Source organism: Nelusetta ayraudi, unplaced genomic scaffold (assembly GCF_046127955.1).
Source record: "Nelusetta ayraudi isolate G7.1 ecotype Tasmania unplaced genomic scaffold, CSIRO-AGI_Nayr_v1 ptg000071l, whole genome shotgun sequence".
Taxonomy (NCBI): Eukaryota; Metazoa; Chordata; class Actinopteri; order Tetraodontiformes; family Monacanthidae; genus Nelusetta; species Nelusetta ayraudi.
The window spans coordinates 3,322,225-3,340,219 of record NW_027466121.1 but is presented as its reverse complement, the minus strand read 5'-3'; the positions used below and the strand labels follow the sequence as shown (position 1 = coordinate 3,340,219).

The 17,995-nt window shown below is 42.2% G+C and overlaps 1 protein-coding gene across 1 annotated transcript in view; it reads right to left on the bottom strand.

Moving 5' to 3' along the window:
- spon1b (spondin 1b) overlaps positions 1 to 17,995 on the bottom strand; it is an 81,908-nt gene that overhangs the window by 15,430 nt on the left and 48,483 nt on the right. Inside the window, exons 8-9 of the mRNA XM_076042665.1 lie at positions 4,414 to 4,478; positions 1,749 to 1,950 (exon numbers count right to left, since the gene is read on the bottom strand). Of these exons, the coding sequence (XP_075898780.1) occupies positions 1,749 to 1,950; positions 4,414 to 4,478 (267 nt within the window). The remainder of the gene's footprint in view (positions 1 to 1,748; positions 1,951 to 4,413; positions 4,479 to 17,995) is intronic.

Here is a 17,995-nt window from a genome sequence, read left to right as displayed (position 1 = left end):
TACTGCTGACGGAAAATAAAATAATCACTGTCTGTTTTACTTGACTGCTTTCCGTGGTGGATTCTGCAACATCCAATATATAGTCTTGTGAAGCCATCCGTAAAATAAATACCCTCAAGTCTCCCGTTCCGTTTTGAAAAAGCTGTGTCTTTGACAGCGATCACAGCAGAGCTACTGTTTTATTTAGTCATGTGTCACTTGGCAGCGGCGGTGGTGAAGCCTCGGCAGTCACAGATCAAGAGTCAAGTGCTGCTGCAGCAATTGTTCCAGAGAAGAAAAAAAAAAGTGCATTTGCACTTGCATACAGAGTTTAAGTTGTGCCTGAGGGAAAAGTTACCACCTCCAGTGTGAGTATTATTTGAGTGATCAAAGCTTAAGAGCCAACATTTAGAGCACGGGAATCATTAGCAGGGCAGCGGTATTCATCCGAAGATGAGATGATTGAAGAGACCAGTCCAAATTTATGCAGGGCGACAACAGTTAATTAAAAGTCAAAACAATACAAGAGCCGCATTGAATATTTTTTTTTTTTTACTCCATGAGGACCGAACACGGTGTCAGGGGCTTCAAAGCGACGGCAACACGGACCGATCCTCCCAGAGGGCCATCTGGTCCACTGACTCTTTTATGTCTGATCTCGCCATCCATCACCCCAACACGTTTTAAAAGGCCTTTTAATTGGGATGCGCGGCATTGTCTCCAGGTGTGTGGCTCCATTTGTGGTAAATAAATTGTTAGATGTTTCGAAAAAAAAAAGAAAAAAAAAAGCCAAACAGAAAAAAAACAGGACAAACATGAATCATTCTCTTTGTTGTTAATTCACTGACAGCAGCTCGAGTCTCAGAGCAACTTTTCTTGCTTTAATATATGCGGGACTGCCGAGCGGAGAGAAAGGACAGACATTATCAGAGGAAGTATTAAAGGAGGTATGAAGTTACATCCGTCTACATCTGTAGTTCTAAACTCTTGAGAACTCTGATGAATGTCTTTGGGTTAAACACACAGATCCTCTATGGCAGATACGTATAGGCCTCGTTTTTGTTTACTGCCTCTAAACTGGAATTCGCTCAGGCATTAACAACATCCTCAACAACTTACTGCACAGTCACATTGACGGTTTTGATCTTTGTCTACTTTCCCTTGTGGTCACTGATCACTGGCCATTTGTTCCTTTAAATGAGCAATATTTACTTTTGGATCACTCAGTCAAAACCCACCAAAGTTCTGACCAGAGACCATTGACAGCCCAACACACCCAACCCCAACTCCTGGCGTGATTATGGAACTGTACCAAGTTTCTATTCATGTCATTTATCTATTTCATTCAGCATCTATGATTTTTGAAAAATTTTGGAAAATTGAACGGAATCACAAATTCCTTTAAAAGTAAATAAGTCTTTTATTTTACATATACGAGTGTTTAAAAAAAAATAAAAAATAAAAATAATTCCTTATCCTTGTTTCTCTTGTATTCCAATAGAATAGTTCAATCAATGACTGTACAGAAACAATATTTTTGGTGCGTGTTCAATAAATTTGGAACGGAATATTCCTTTGCATAGCAGTGACCACTGGTACTGCAACTCTGTAGACTCACTGATTGTTTTATACGCCAAAGTCCCGGATCTAATCAAAATTAGGCCACCTGATTTTACTCCTTGTTGAACTCCTGAAACACACGTTCACAATGTGTATTACTCTCCAAACGATACACATACACACCGCGCCATCAAACCGGGCCTCCTCACCTCGTACGTAACGCCGCCGTCCGTCCCTGCGTCCCATGGAATGAGGTCTGTGACCAGCCGCTGCACCCAGCCGCAGTCCTTGGTGCACAGGTCCTCTCCCGACAGCCCCACATTCCAGTCCGGACTGGGTCCCAGCATGGTGAGGAAGGACATCAAGTGACGGTTCCGGTCCACAGAGAACTCTGCCGATGGCGCCGCTCGGCTGGTGATGCAGACGAGACAAGGAGTTTGTTCATGGGGCTGAACTTGATCATTTGGACCCATTTTGCAGTCATACAATGCAGGTTCATAGATTTCCTAACATTGCCAATTAAATAACCCTGTAATAAAGGATTAGAGGAAGGTAATCTCTAGCGTTGTTAGAGTAATTACCTTCAGCATTTTAAACTGTAATTGTGATGTCATAACCAAATCAGCAGATGCAATGGAACGTTTTTGCTTACGAAATTGAACAAACGAGCTAATAATTCGTTTTCACAGTGAGGGTGTGACTATGCGGGCGGTGTGAGTGTGGGATTATTTTCATTATTAAGAGCTATTGGATGAATATACACAGTAATAGCAGTACAACTGTATATCATCAATGACACACAGCACTAGGAGGGCTGTTGCATATTTAATGTGGAAAAAATACATATACCAAGCTATTTGTGTGTGTGAGTACGTTTCTGTTTGTACGCATGTATGGGTGTGCGTACGCATTGCGCACGGCTCTCGAACCAACTCCAAAGAATGCACGTGATGTCAGAAGTGAGAGTGAAAGCCAATGAACACACAGTCAAGAAAAGGTCTCATGTTTAAAGGCAGTAGCTCCCCTTTCAGAGGACTTTGTGAAAAGGTGTATTGTCTTATTTCTTCCGTATGTGTGTTTGCGACGATTTAAAGTTAAACTAAGTTTAATACATCACTGACAAATGAAGACACAGAAAAAAAACAAGGGATTTGTGATTTATAGGCCTCTAAACGTGAAGTATTAATGAGCTGGGGATGTGGGGGGATGGATGGGGGGGCATGATGAGGGACCTAATCTGCTTTGTTTTCAGCTTGACCATCAGACCAAAACATTTTCAATTCTAATTTTCTCAGCCAACGGAAAGCAATTCTTCAGCTCAACTCAGAGAAAAGAAAAACTGGCAGGTTTTACTTCAGAAAACATGAGAAGAAATGCTGGAGACATTCTGACGCAGCTCTATTAAACAGTACAGGGGCTTTTCTAGTCACTGACCTTTTTTTTTTTTTGCGTGTGTGGGTGACATTACAGATGTTTATACCAGGGGAGGACAAAGAGGTTTAGGCTTCAGTCCTCTGTGTGGGTGTTTCTCGAGGCAGCTTTTAAAACGTTTTTTCATTTATTTTTCAAGACCACTGTAATAACTGGCTTGTTTTTTTTTTCAAACCCACACAGTTTATACTTCTTTTAGAAATGATCATCTTCTGCAGAGCAGAACATTGTCTATAGAAAACATTGTGAAGCATCAAGAAGATGACGATTGGTCATTACTTTTGTTTGTGCAATCATTTTTGATGCAGGATGTACAAACAAGTTCCCCAGCATCTGTGTTATTGCGAGGGCGAACTCACATATTAAAAAGTTGTTGTGTTGCAATAACAAGGATCCATTATGTGAAATAAAGAGAAAATAATTGTTTGTTTTCAGTTTGGCAAAGTCCCAAAAAGGGAACTGTTGCGTTACCGTTGGCCCGGCCGCTATCATGCATTTATTCACAAGTTTAATTCACAACAATGTTTTCCTTCATTAGTTGGAATGCTAATGCTGCAAATTACATACCTCTGATTTTTTTTCTTCCTTATTGTGTGTTGGAGATCAGATTTCGTGGCTGCGTTGCACCAATTTTAGACTGATATAAATCCTCAAATATGACTGACACGGAATACTTTGTTCAACAGCATTTCAACCAATGTATTTCCATTCAATCTAAGAACATTTCTGACATGTGCAGCAACACGTCAGAAGAGGGTAGAGAGACATAGCAGGGACACATTTTTGTTTGCACATTCTAAATTAATCTAGAAATGTTCGCGGCCGCTGTGCTGATGTGAACGGAGCTTCTGTCGATTTCAAGGGGAAACAATAATTTGATGACATTCATTGATCTGAGCTTTCAGGGTGGGTTGTGAAATATTAAATCTTTGTGTGATTGATTTTCGCAGAGTTACGACTATAATATCCTTTACAAATCACAACTTATCTCGATGTTCACGGGTTTCCCTAATCCTGGTGGAATAGGGCTTTATAGGTACTCAAAGTATTTTGAGGGGAAATGGAAAAATGAACAGCTATGAAAGATTTTGGAGAAAAAGTACAGACGGTTCTACTTTTGCATTGGGCACAAAAAGAGAAACAATTAAGGATGTCCTTCTGCTGGTTAATTGTTTGCCTCCCTATTGGAACAAATATGATAATTACTTCCCTTCACTTGTGCTCTAATTAAATCACATTTTTTTCATGTGAAAACTAGAACTCAGACTCCATAGAGACAACAGAGACAATTAATAGTTGGAGCACTGTCAAAAAGATAAGCTGAGGTGAAAGCAACACTTTAACATAAACACAATTTCTGCTCCGCAATAAAACTGCAAATTGATTTCTCCCAAAACATGTGTCTGTTCTCTTGAGTTAAACGTGTCCGTAAGTGATACTTACAGGTTGAGTGGCTGCCATGCCGGCCACTGAGCCTTAGTTTTAATGACAGTCATTACTTCATCTCCCTGCAGAGAGAGGAGAGAAAGAGAGGTAGGGGAAAGAAGGGGGGGAGGGGGGAAACAAGAAGCAATTTGTCACAAAATGGATGACGATTAACGGAGAAAAAAAAGGAACATTTACAGAGAAAAGGACAAAATTGACAAATTGACATGAGTGAGAGCGAGTACTCCCTCCAAGGACAGTGAGTTCTGGAGCGTTCAATGGCTTAAGAGCCTGTGCAAAGTGAGACTTATAAAGACGAAATGGCTCTGCTTTTTTGCGGTGTGTTATTCTGTGGCGGCGACCTTGTAACACTCACTCCCCCAACCCAAAGTTACAAGTCTCACGAGCGATTGTGGCCATTTTTGGACCGCACAACACATGATCACTCAAAAACACACAGATTGTGATTGCAAAACAGGCAAATGATGGACTCAGAGTGGTTCAGCTTCTCAGCAGATTGCAGATGGAAAGTCCACCTCTGCTCTCTCTGCTTTCATTAAAGCCACTGACAGGCTACCAAACAACAACAACAACAACTACAACAAACACACAACAAACACCACCGTAACATACATACACGTACAGGGCTCAGATGGCCACCCATAAAATACACATTTTCAGTAAAGGATAAGTAAATAGAAATAAAATAAAAGTCTATGAAACATAAACTATATACTTACTCTGACACACTTTATGTGTGTGTGAGTGTGTGTTTGCATTCCTTGTCTACCTTCATGGTGGCAGCTTTGTCACTCCACCCAGTGGTTTACTGGACAAAGTAGTTTTGAGTGTTTTTTTCTCCGTGTGTTGTAATGTCACATAATCATATGCTATTATTTCAGGTTGTTGTGAATGTGCAGTTCACAAACAGTCCTCAAGAGCGTTCTGGAGTTGTTGGACTGTGTATTTTCTTTTTGAATTTTGAGGAAGGGAGACCTGAGCTGTTCACCTGTAAGCAAAGTGCTGCAAATTGACACTAAATAATTAATTTAAATTAAAGTTAAGAACATATACTGTATGTGATTATATGTGACTATAGGGATGATGGTATTGATTGATTGACTGATTTAAAGGTTGTAGTGAAGGTTAATGTTAGGTCTTCACAAAGTCATGATACCAACACATTTGGATTTTAACAGTAAAGCGACAAAAGGCATCAACTGAAGACATTTTATTTGTCAGTGACAGATTTTTCACACAATCACAGGAACTTGTTTGGAATCCCAAGGTTACAGATGTATCTTGGGCGGCTAATAATCAAACCGAAGTTTCCACTACAGGGAAGTCTGTTAAAGCCAGAGGTGCTTCGAGGAAATAAATGGAATAATCCCTTAAATTAAATTCCCAATCGATAGTCTCAAATGTCAAGTGAGCATACCAATAGCGTCAACAGCTTTGCCTCATCACAGTTGGGCTGCGCACCTGAAACTCATTATGATCTCCAGGCACATATTGCTGCGACGACATGTGTTGCCCTGGCAAATAACGAAATTGTCTTGCAATAAGTTAATGGGTAAACAAAAAGACTTTAATCCGGCTAAGTGAAGGTAACTGAGTAAGCGTGTTGAAGATGGCGTGGAGTAGACTCATGTGACAAAGGCCATTCCCTGCTGTGTACTATATGGGCCAACACCCACTCTATACCAACTTAAATTACATTTGGGCCTCCTTCCGGAGAGTTTGCCACCTCCGCCCAAATCCAATCAGCCTTGAGTGGATGGCTTAATAAAACCCTCCCCCAGCCAGCCAGTCAGCAAGTGTTGCCCAACTGAGCTCATGCAACACATTATTGTGTTTGTCGTAAAACGACGATCTTTGTGCAAAATTTGTATTGTTGCAGGTTAACTGTCCCAGAAATTTCATAGATATTAAGCTACTCTGACCTCTGGCCGACCTCTGGCCAACCTCAAACAGAACTGTTTTTCACTTGGTCTGAGGATTCCATGATCAGTTATGATGGACAAAGGAAGTAAATTCCTCTAGCTCCTTTTAAAGTCCCACAAGAGGGGAAAGGACATAATTGAAATACCGCAGCCGTACGGACATGTTCATACAATGCAATGTTCATGCAAGGACATGATGACAAAAGTCGAGATTTCAACAGCCAACACTTCAGTCTGGCCTCTGCCTCTGAAGGTAATGCTTCCAAATACTGCAACAAATGGTGTGCACATAAGAATCGTTTAAAAGAACAACAACAACAACACACACACACACACACACACACACACACACACACACAAGGACAGAACAGCTGTAACTTCGCCAACAGTAATTGTAGCTGAGTATCCCCACAGCAGCAGAATGTTATATTGTGCTTGCAGATAGTTTTGCCTCAGGAAAGGAAGCAAAGAGTGAAAAGGACAGGGCCAAGCGCAGACCCTTGTGGAACTCACTTTGCTGTGCATGGAGGATGGACGATTGACAACCACACAATGCTATCGATCGAACAAGATTACTCAAAACACTAGGATATAATCATTTGTATCATTTGCAATTTTAGCTAGTGCTGTTACTTTGTTATGTAGCACTTTAAACCCTGACTGAAAATCCTCCAATTAGCGGTTATACTGTGAACAACTGCATAACTTACTGGCACTGGTAAAGTGGTTTGATGACTACATTTTTAGACCACTGCATTACGTACCTTGGTAAAGGATAAGTTATTCTTTACCTATGATGAAATAATACCGAGAGCTGATTAGGGGGGTAACATCTAAAACCAGCCAAGTTGTAATTTGTTTTTATTCTGGGAAAAAAAATCAAAAAACTGGCACATCTAATTTACAGCTAAAAGAGGTCTAAAAGAGGTGAAAGATGTTGATCTTTACTCAATAGTCGTGTTTGCTTACACTATTGGTATTGTGACTAAAATTGAAATTAGTTAATTTAACCACCACTTAAATGTATCTTTTCATTAATCGTTAAAGGGGTGGGAGGGTGAGTAAGAGTTAAGCAGAAAGTACAGGCTGTCTTCTGTATTGAAGACATAAAGTTTTGCAAATAAGGCAAACAAATAGTTAGAATTTGTGTATTTCTGCGAACCTCAAAAGAAGATCTCAACATGCTTGTTGTGGACCATATCCTTTGACATGTGTAAAGGCCACTGCAGTTCACTGGCAAGCTTTGGAGAGGGAGGGATGAGTGAATTAGTTCTGCAATCTAAAATCTGACCTCTTGGTGTGGCTGTTTTTGCAATTTCCCCCCCTAAATTTACACACTGGGAGAAAGGAGACATAGCTGAGAGGAAGGAAATTGCAATAACAAGAAAATAAAAGGGAAATCTCTGTGAAATAGGGGAAGATGTAACTTCTGTCTTTGCACAAAAATAGCTTTTTTTTCCATTTGAATATAGAAATACACCTGCATACACAGAAGATGCGCACACAAAGACAGCCCTGTACCGCTTCTTTTTAAATCTCCTCTTTGGTCTCGGTTCTATAGCGACTTTTCACCCGCTCACCATAAAATGAATTTGTGCCTAGAGGCGACTCCACAGCACTGTGAGGCTTTACATTGTCATCTCAGACTCGGTCTAATAAAGGAAAATAAGCCGGGGGACATAGGGAAAAGGTGTCTAATAAAAAAAATAAAATTCAACACTTGCGCTCATGCAATTACAATTGCATGGAGGCTACGGAACAGATGGACGCCTGGGCCACGATGTTGTAACTCAGTTGCAGAACATTCAAATATTAGGTAAGACTGCAGAAACACCCAAACTGACATCAAATCACATCGCGTATCTGTCCTCAGAATCACCCCTCGGTGGAAACACACATTGTTTTGTCTAAAGGTGACAACATGATGAAACAATCTGGCCTTGTGGAAATAAAGTGCACTTCCCCTCATTTAGCAAGATGTCTGCAATCATTTGTCAAACATGGTTTTAAGGAGCCACGATCAGAGACAACCATCACACATCGGCAGGTTATTTATCAACCACCTGTGACACGGATATGAAGAGCCACGGTGTATCATCTGTCCAATTACTCTGTAATTTAGTTGTCCCTCACGGTTTCTGCTATAATTGTACTATACAAAATGACACCCAGGTGCTCCTCCATAGCAAAATCATAAACAGGTTTGCAACCTACTGTGATATTATTTTGGCTTTCAGATGAAAATGATCTTCGAATCACTTTAGTGGGTCCGATGCAGTTAGTTAAAGGGGCAATATGCAATTTTCACCATCGTCACATGTAAGGTAATAAAACTGGTATGGGAAGTGCCGGTGGTGTTATTTCATCTGGGGCATCTGAGTCTGATATCAAACACTTTCTATCCTTTTATTTACCAAGCCGGACTGGGCACAAGTGCATGTTAGTGGCTGTGAATCTCTGCCTCCTCCTCCGCCCATCGGTACAGCTGCCGTACTGCCATTATAAATAGCAAGAAGCAACAGCCTCCACTGCAGGCAAATGCTCCACAAGTTCAGAATACACACGCAAACAGCACGAAACACACTCCAAATGAACGCTAACGTTGGCTAAAGTTACGCTGGACATAACCCTAAAGTATTATTGGGAACTGGCCATCACACCGACCTCCCATTCGTCCGACCAATTGCCCATTGGTCCGACCTCCCATTAGAGAGGTCGGACCAATGCCATGCTCCCGTCTTATCAATCTAAGAGGAACACACCATCAAGCGTAAGTGGTCAGAGCTCTCAAATCGCTCAAATCGGGTGTCAAAATTGCTGCATCTCTCCTCGCTGTTTCCATTTAAATATCGGCACCTTCCTCTTGTGTACTTGTTTGGAACCTCTGGGGGTTTACAGCAAAAGCTGATACATGGAGATTGAAGGCAATTACTGCTGTCAAAAAAAAGCAGGACAGACAGGGGAACCACCTTGATGTTGCTTTGGATCTGCAGCTGATGCTTCATCTTGTAATCCATCCTAAAGGTGCTGGTGTGGGTTAAAATGGGAAGATTTAACAAGATGACGTCCGCGCAGCAACAAAGTGGTGCAGTGATTCGCTCTGCTGTCTTGGGCGAAGGAGCTTGTTTTGTTCTTTTTCCTCATCAAATGCCATTTTAGAAAAGGTAAAACATGTAATAGTATTGCGCAATACTACAAGATTTGGTATCAGTTTTTTCCATTGGATTATTAATCACAAAAAAAAACAGGGACATAATTTGGGCAAAGCCTTTTGCTAAATATAAAATATTTGCCCAAGCCATTGAATACCTTTCTCACTATAGAGGAGCAGTCCAAAATGTTATACAAGGTTTTGGGCAACCCAATGTTGGTATTGATATTATTGATATTTGGATCAATACGCCCACCACTGGCATGCAGTTAGATGTTGCACCTCCTTGCCTAATAGCCATGGCATTCCTGTCAGTTCCTTGTCCGCCTAAACCATTAAAGAAAACATGTACGTCGTCGTGATACTCTGAAAGAATATTCGCAGTTGAGTCCACCAGGGTCACTTTGCACACTTTGAACATAAAAGATTGCGTGGATAAAAATAAGACTTGAGAAAGCCGGCATATTGCAGACACCCGGGAGGCCCAACAAGGCTGGCTGCCGGCCAATCCCATTGCAGAGTCTTGAAGCTCATTGGCACAAGAACTGAGACATCACAAACTTCAATGGTGCAGAAATAAAAGGCAGGAGGAGGACGGCTGCCTATGGATCAGGATGGAAAGTGTTGTGGACCCAACGCACACCACTGTCCCGAACAAATCTCGCCGAGTATTGACCAGAAGAGCCACATCACTGGACGATCCAAAGCACGTGTCGCTGCACATGAAGCAACTGCTAAGAAAGAAAAGCAACTTCAGCTGTTTCTTCTTTCACAGGACGTCGTCTTCAAAGCTGAGCACAGTCGACTCCAAAGCAAGGAGACGCTTAAGTTAAAGAAGAACTCTTAGAGGACACTCAAGGTGACGGGCCAGTGGAGAAGTTTCCAAGGTACTGAAAAAAACAACGACACGGTTTCACCTGTGTGGACGCGTCCAGCGAGAGTTTGCCAAAGAGCTGCGCTCCTTCTTTTCCACTGGTGTAGCCAAACAGCTAATGAAAGAAAGCAGCGCGCGAGCGTGTTTGTGTTTTTCATCCATATTATAACCCGAGGGGTTGGTAATTCATCACAGCACTGTCAGGTGGAATATGTGACACATCCACCTGAGGATATGGTGCCACATTAGTCAACACGGATCGCTGTCACTCTTTGTCTTGGTCGGCCTTTGTTAGGTAGAAAAAAAAAACGAGCCATACGGCTCCTTTCAACCAAGGGTGGAAAGGTGGCGTTCATGCATATGAGGATTGTTCTCCTGTGAACGCCCAGAAAAACGTTGTACCTGTGGTGCCTGTGTGTTTTGTACCATGTGAGATCATCTTGAAGAGACAAGCCGCATTTTTAAATGCTGATAATCTGCAATCATCATTGCTGTGTGTGAAACCGCAAATTTGCCTGTTTGTTTGCTCAGCCGTGAAACATTTGGAAAAATACAGCTCGGCTGAACGAGCAGAGGACTTGTTTTTCATCAATAATCTTTTGTTTAAGAAAAAAATACAACATGGCAGATGTTCAACCGTAAAGAGACGCTTTCAAGCAGAGATGAGAAATAAGATTTTGCTATGACAAAGAAAACAAATCGACTGGCATGAAAGCGCGTTTTGAACGCTCAGGGTTTTTTTTTTTCCATTTAGTTTTTTTCTTTTTTCTTTTTTTTGGTGCAGTACAAAGCCTTTAGAATGTGGGTTTGAAGCTTTGATGCTTTTGGGAGACTGGAGGGTGAAATCAGTGTCATCACAAAGGGTCTCAGTAGAATGAGCCTGGGATAAAATCTCACATATTATGGCAATCAACGGAGGATGGTAGAAGAAAAATGGTGAGGGAAGGAACTGTGCTTGACTGTGTGTGTGTGTGTGTGTGTGTGTGTGTGTGTGATGGTGCCACGTGTTATTATGAACCCAGTGACCATGTTGTCTGTATCCACGCCTCACTAGCCAGATTTATTATATCACAAAATAAAAGCCACTGCTGGAAATGAGCCAATAAGCCAAGTTAGGTGGCGATCAGGACGAGACCGCAGTAAATCATTGTTAAAAATGGATAAACTACCATCACCATTTCAGTGTCAGGAAAAGAAACCAAAAGTGCCTCAAGGCGACGTCTTCTCTCTATTTCAACCTCTATGTTTTTATGTAAGAAAATGGGGGAAATGGCCCAGAAGGGAACCTTAAAGCGGTTCCATTATTTGGCTGTTAGAGCAAAGAAAGGTCATTTGAAGGATGTCTGTTCCGCTGGATACAGATGTGGCTGCAATAAACCCTAACCTGTAATCTGGGGAAGGTCATCATGGCTCAGGTGAGGCTGGATTCGTTGGCCCTGGAAGTTGAAACGATGGTTCTAAAACTGCCCTCTGGCAGCTTCATATTACTTTTTCTATGATACCGCAGGGGAGAAAATACAAAAGAAACAGAAGGATCTAATGACTTTATGTTGAACTGGCCCTTTTTTACACAGACTGCAGCTCACTGTTGTTCATGTGATTTCATTTTCTCCATGAATAGTGTATGAGCCATTACATTTAGAGCTCTGTGGCTTATGCAGCGCCTACTTGTGATGTCATTATGCCATATGTGAGCATAAGGTTTCTTAATTTGCATTAGTAAAACGTCAAGATATGTTATGCTAATGATAATATGATATCAAAGTCATGATAATCATGTTCTTTGTCTTCAGACTATGCTGTTGAAAAGCCTTTTTGTAAACATGATGAAAGTCGGTGATTATGAGATTGTGTGGGAAAAATAAGTGATTTCTTTGGCTTTTTTTTTTCGTTTTCAACCTTTGCTTTGGCTTTTGGAAACTAAATCACAGAGATTTTATTTATAGAGATTTAACATTTTTAGAGATAGAATTTTGCACATCTGTCTTTAAAGCTCCCTCACAAAGTGCTGCCAATTGGTCTTTGTTGTTTGCCAAAACAGGGAGATTCAGGGGAAAACAACAACAACAACAACAACAACAACAACAAAACCCAGGATGTGGCTGGGATTCAAGATGCTGCTGCAGATAAGCAAAGGCAAGGATTCTGCCGTAATGACAGGTTATCAGAACTGGATGGCACATTAATGATGAATAAAGAAGGGCAATGAAGACTTTCCTCCATGGAAAAGAAGTTTTAGCTCCGCTCCCGACTGGCCATACCAAGAGCTTAAAAGACAAATGTTCTGCTCCAAAGCTGACAGTCTTTAGAAACTGGGTCATAAATGTGACAGAAATTTGCATTTCTTTTTCTTTTATCAAACAATCTCCACTTTCTGGTCTGACAAACAGGCAGAAAGAGATTTCATGCATTTTAAAATGACAACCATGTACTTGAAGCAGTAATAATTAGATTATATGTCGGGAACACATATTACCATAAGTTCCAATATATTACAATAAACTGAAAAGGAGGATACAATGGTAAAAAGAAGTAGCATTACCGGTAATAAGAATTAACTATATTTAACCTTCAAATCTTCCAACAGGAAGCTTCAAACTGGTTCAACTAGCAGTTAAAAAAAATACTGAACCAATTTGTAACGTCACAGGCTGATGATTAATAAATGGGAATTCCTTTTTTCCCAAATGTTTTTATGAGTTTATAAGACGGAGCCAATGCACAAATGAATCTAGTAGAATTGGGACACATTCCGTCTGACATGCCAGGTCATCTTTATTTGTGCCCTATATAGATACCTTTACGGTAGTGATGACACACCGTCAATTGGTTAACAGAGGCAATTAACATTAAAAGCTAAAGATGCCATAACCACAGACTTTAATGTCGCTCAGCATTGGTAGATGAGCGCAGCATCACGGCGAGAGGAAAAGCCGGGCCAAAACGGTCGTACAGTTGGGAGACGTGACTGAAATCAGAAGGCAAAAAAGAAGGAAGTATTGGTCTGTGAGGGATGGGGAAAAAAAGTGAGTGTCTGGGTGGCGAGACAGAAGAGAGGTGGGTCAGGCGGGAGCAGCACAAGTGGACTATCATGGAGAGGAGTGCAGAGAGAAGGGGAGAGGCCCTGGGTCTCGCTTGGAGTGAAAGTCCAGTAATTGCTTTGACCTTGAGCCGAGCCGAGGTGTAACTCAGTCAAAGGGAGTGATGGATTCCACACGCTCGGCATCACGGTCCAGACTGAAGTCGCAGCTCGCCGGGATTCTTGTTTACGGAAAAGACCCCGGCGAGCAGACGGTACCAGTCGGAAGGCGTTTTGGGTGAGAAGGCGACATCATCGGCGTAGTGGGACAATGTTAAACGGAGGGAGAGGGCCGGAGGTGATGTTGAAAGGACGGGCGGCAAGAGAGAGAGGTTACAAAAAAAGTACTTGACACTCAGCGGAGGCTGAGTGATTCCGGACTGTCTGACCGGTCACTGGCTGGTTTGTATGAGCACGAGGACCAAACGGTGCCCAACGGACGCGGCGAGGAGAGCGGACGCAAATCGCTTCCCTCTGCAGCCGAGGACGCAGCGGTCCCCACCAGTTCTTCAGCCAAGAATACATTAAAGAAGGCTTTTTTTTTCTCCGCTGGCTCATTAAACTTTCATAAGGCTTATAGCAGCGACGAGCAAAGTCTGAAATGGCCTGAGCCACTGAATGAGGAAATGTAATCCAATCCAATTTTTTTGTTTGTTTGTTTGGACAATCTTTCAGGCACCTTCCATATGGTTTGTTTGCATTCCAAATGCCAGGAAATATAAACACAAATTGCATCTGTTATTTAAAAGTGACAGCACATTATTATTATTATTAATATTACTATTATTACCAAGATCTGCGGTAAATAGAATAAAAAAAAAATAATGATAAGTGATGATAAGTGAATAAGTGAATGATAAATGAATAATTCAGTTGCAAGGTGTACGATCTTTCACAGTCCTCTTTTTTTTTTTTTACTGATTAATGTGTTTGTTTGTTTAAATGTGTGTCGTATTCTTTGTCATGATATCAATCTAGAAAATAGAAAAATAGAAAACAGAGTTTTTTTTTTATTGCATCATTCTGCAATAATGCATTGATCCTTGTTTTACTAAATGAACCTAAAGGGGGGCCACATTCAAAGTGGAGAATTCGCCTTCTGTGGAGAGTAAAAGTGTTTTCTTTACTGCTTCATAGTAACAAATGGCAGCAGAGAGCTGCAGCTCCCTGTAATGTGCGGCTAAGTTAATAGAGATTCAGCCTGGTGCTAACGGAGCGTCATGAGTTGCTGCAGTGGGTGATAGCGCTGAAATAAGAGGGTTGTTGGGGCTTGACAGGGGCTCGTATTCCCCCGGGAGCCTGATCCACTTGTGTGTGCGTGTAGTGAGACACACACACAACCCACACACGCGCGCACACACTCGGGCAGAGTTCACGGCTCTGATAAAGGGGTTACGTGTTTTCCTGCCACTTAGAAAATAAAGGCCCCCGTCTAGAACAGGGTGTTTTCTTTGAGCCGAGACTTTTCCAACTAGTGTGGGTGGCGGAGACGCGGGAAAGAGCAGCGCTATCAACATCAGGCACCGTCTCAGCGCTCATAATGCTCGAGTGTGACCATCTGTAGGAGGGGTCACAGCTTACAGTCTCTGAAAGGCTGATCGGAGTGTGTTTGTTTTGAACCACTGCTGAAGAAGTGTTATGCCTCACATTAATACTGTACATCTGCCTCACAAGTTACTGCTTGTTCCCATTTGTAATGTAACAAATTTTTTGAAACTCCTCAAGATTTGAAGCAGTGAGACCATCAGTAGCTGTGTTTCCATTAGAGGTTTTTGCAAAATAAAAGCGATATTTTGAAAATTTCAGCAATGTACCGTTGCAATTTGCAGGTGTTTCCATTGAATGGTGTGAAGCGCATAAGCTGTAATTCTCCATAGACGGTCGTTTAATTCTATTTTACTGTTTTCTTTCTTATATGGCTTTTGATTCCATTGTCTTCGGGCGTCAAGGTCTTTTTTATTCTACTGTCTTTTAGCTTAGCTTTTTATTTATTTATTCATTTTTAGTTTTTGGCTCCAGTGCGTCTTCGTGGGGCGCCTCCACACTGGGTGGTGTGTCTGGCCTGCCCGCTGATGCGTCATCCTGCGAACCCATCCACACTGAGAGCAGTTTGGATGATCCCCCCATAGGTGGTTGTTTTCTCTAATGGTTCCTCAGTGCCCTGCCATTCTTATGACACTGACTGTGGCTGCAGTGGGTGGGCCTGGGGAGAGGGGCGCTAAATTGAGGGGCTGGTGAATGTTTTTATTTTTTGTCAAGCACCTTGTGTTGTATTTTTTATACGATATGCATGAAAGCTGCTCCATAAATCAAATTTGATTTGATTTGAAAGTTTTGATTTAATGGGTGACACTGTGGTGCAGTGGTTTGGCGCTGTCACCTCACGGCAGGAGGGCTCAAAAACAGCTGGGATTGGCTCCAGCACCCTCTGCGACCCTGAGTGCAGGAGAAGCAGTGACAATAGATGGATGGATGGATGGATGGATGGATGGATGGATCTGTGAGATTGATTCTCCAGATGGGTGTTTGTTCTGGTCCAGCTTTACTGCGTGAGTGCTCTGTTTGATGCGTGAGAAGTGCACAACAGCGTCGGGGCTCCTGGAGTCGTGAGAACAACAAGATTTCACTCAAGATTGTGTGGCGTTACACAACTACAGTTCATCTAAACAGAGCCCTGAACACGAAAGAAGCGTGATTGTTCCCAACTAGACGACGAGATCAAAGACGGCCGCCGATATGCAGGGACGGACCTACAACACAAACGCGCACGTATCTGGTGCAATTTTTACGATAACGGCAACTTCACAAGATTGGGTTCTGCCAACCTACTAGATGAGCTGAAAGTTCCTCTTTGGTAGTAAATATAGCTGAATAGCCCTGAAAATGCAGTAAATGTAAAGCAGCTTGGAGGTGAACCACTCAAGGGACGTCTAAGCGCAGTCTGATTATTTTTCAGTGCTGCAGTTAAAGGGCACTTCCACTGTCTGTTAAACACTCCACGCTCTAACGACCGAAAACTTTTCCACCGACTGCACGAAAAATGTAAAAAAAAAAAAAAAAAAAAAAAAGAGAGAGATAGAGAAAAAAAAGCCTGATTAAACTAGAAATATAGTAGCTCCGCGCTCTAATGGCGCAATTGCAGTTACAACTTCCAGTAGAGCAGCGAAGTCCCACCCGCTGTGCGATCGCCTCAGGTTAACTACCCTGTCGCGCAGCTTCGCCGGTGTGTTGTGGACAAGTGATTACAGCAAAGCGAACTGCAAGGCGAATATAACTGGCTCCCCCCATCCCCTCTAATGAAGACGGATGTGAAGTGGTGTCACGCAGGAAATGCCAACCCGTGCGTCGGTGACGGCGAGGCGTGAGGTCGAGATGGGCCGTCGATTGCGCCTTATCGGCCGGCATCCGGGAGGAAAGTGTTGAGCAGGGACGGAGCGACAGAAATAGCAGAGGGCAGAGGAGTGCAGGGACCGTATGGAGGCTGTAGGAGGGAGCAGATAAGTGGATTTGATCTTGACAGGTGGTGGGTCGGTGTATGCATTTCATGCTTCTTTTTTAAGTTAAAGCAGAGCGAGTGAAAACGTTGCACGGGGAATAAAGGGGAAGGCTGATCCTTGGTTTAAACAGTTATTTTCTCCTCTACTCCTGGAAATGGATACTTGCTGTCAGATGACAAATGAAATCCATCACTCAACTTTTTTTTTATTGTATAAAGCGCTAAATGGCAACCAGAAGATGTGAAATTGAAATCACTAACTTGTTGGCCGATTGCGTTACAGGTCACCAAAATTCAACATGAAAATGTGATTACGTGAGTACGTCTTCAGGTAGTTTTCTTAAGTAACATGCTTTCAAAAGTTTATTTGAGGATAGAAAACAACAAAAAAAACATGCAAACATGGCAACCCCTGGAGGCACCGTGTTTGCTTCTTACTATAGCATTTTATTCAAACAATTTCTTAGGGATGCGATTCATGCGGGTATGTTTCTTTGTTTCTTTGTGTTCATGGCGACGTTGCATTTATATCTTGTCAACCGTGGGGCTCCTCAGAGATTGTCCTTGTGTGCGTTTATTTGAAGTGCAGACTCAAACATGTCTGAAAGGGGAACTGCGCAACTCAAGTCGCTTCTTCGTTAGTTTTAGTCTGTTGCCATATCCACAGCTCCCCCTGGAGTTTTCAAGTGCATATCGCTTTTAAACCAAAAGACGGAGAGCAACTGTGCTGGATTCAATTGCTGAAAAAAGTTTAAGAAACGAGGAGTCGAAAGGAAGTCAGATGACAGAGTGAAAGGCCACGTAGGAGTCAAAAGGTGTTGGAGGAGATGACGAGCTGATGGATTAATTAGAAAGGCGTGCATGAAGAAGCGGAATGAAATGGGAGTAATGAAAGAAGGTGTGCGGGTTTAGAAACAGGCCTCCGTTCACCATATGTCACACTGTTGACGCGTTCGTGATTAAGGCTCCGGTCCACATGAAAGGAGCTGCCTCATTAAAGCTCCAAAGGTATTCCTATCTGGCAACCGTGCCAGGCTAACAACACACTGTGCCCCAA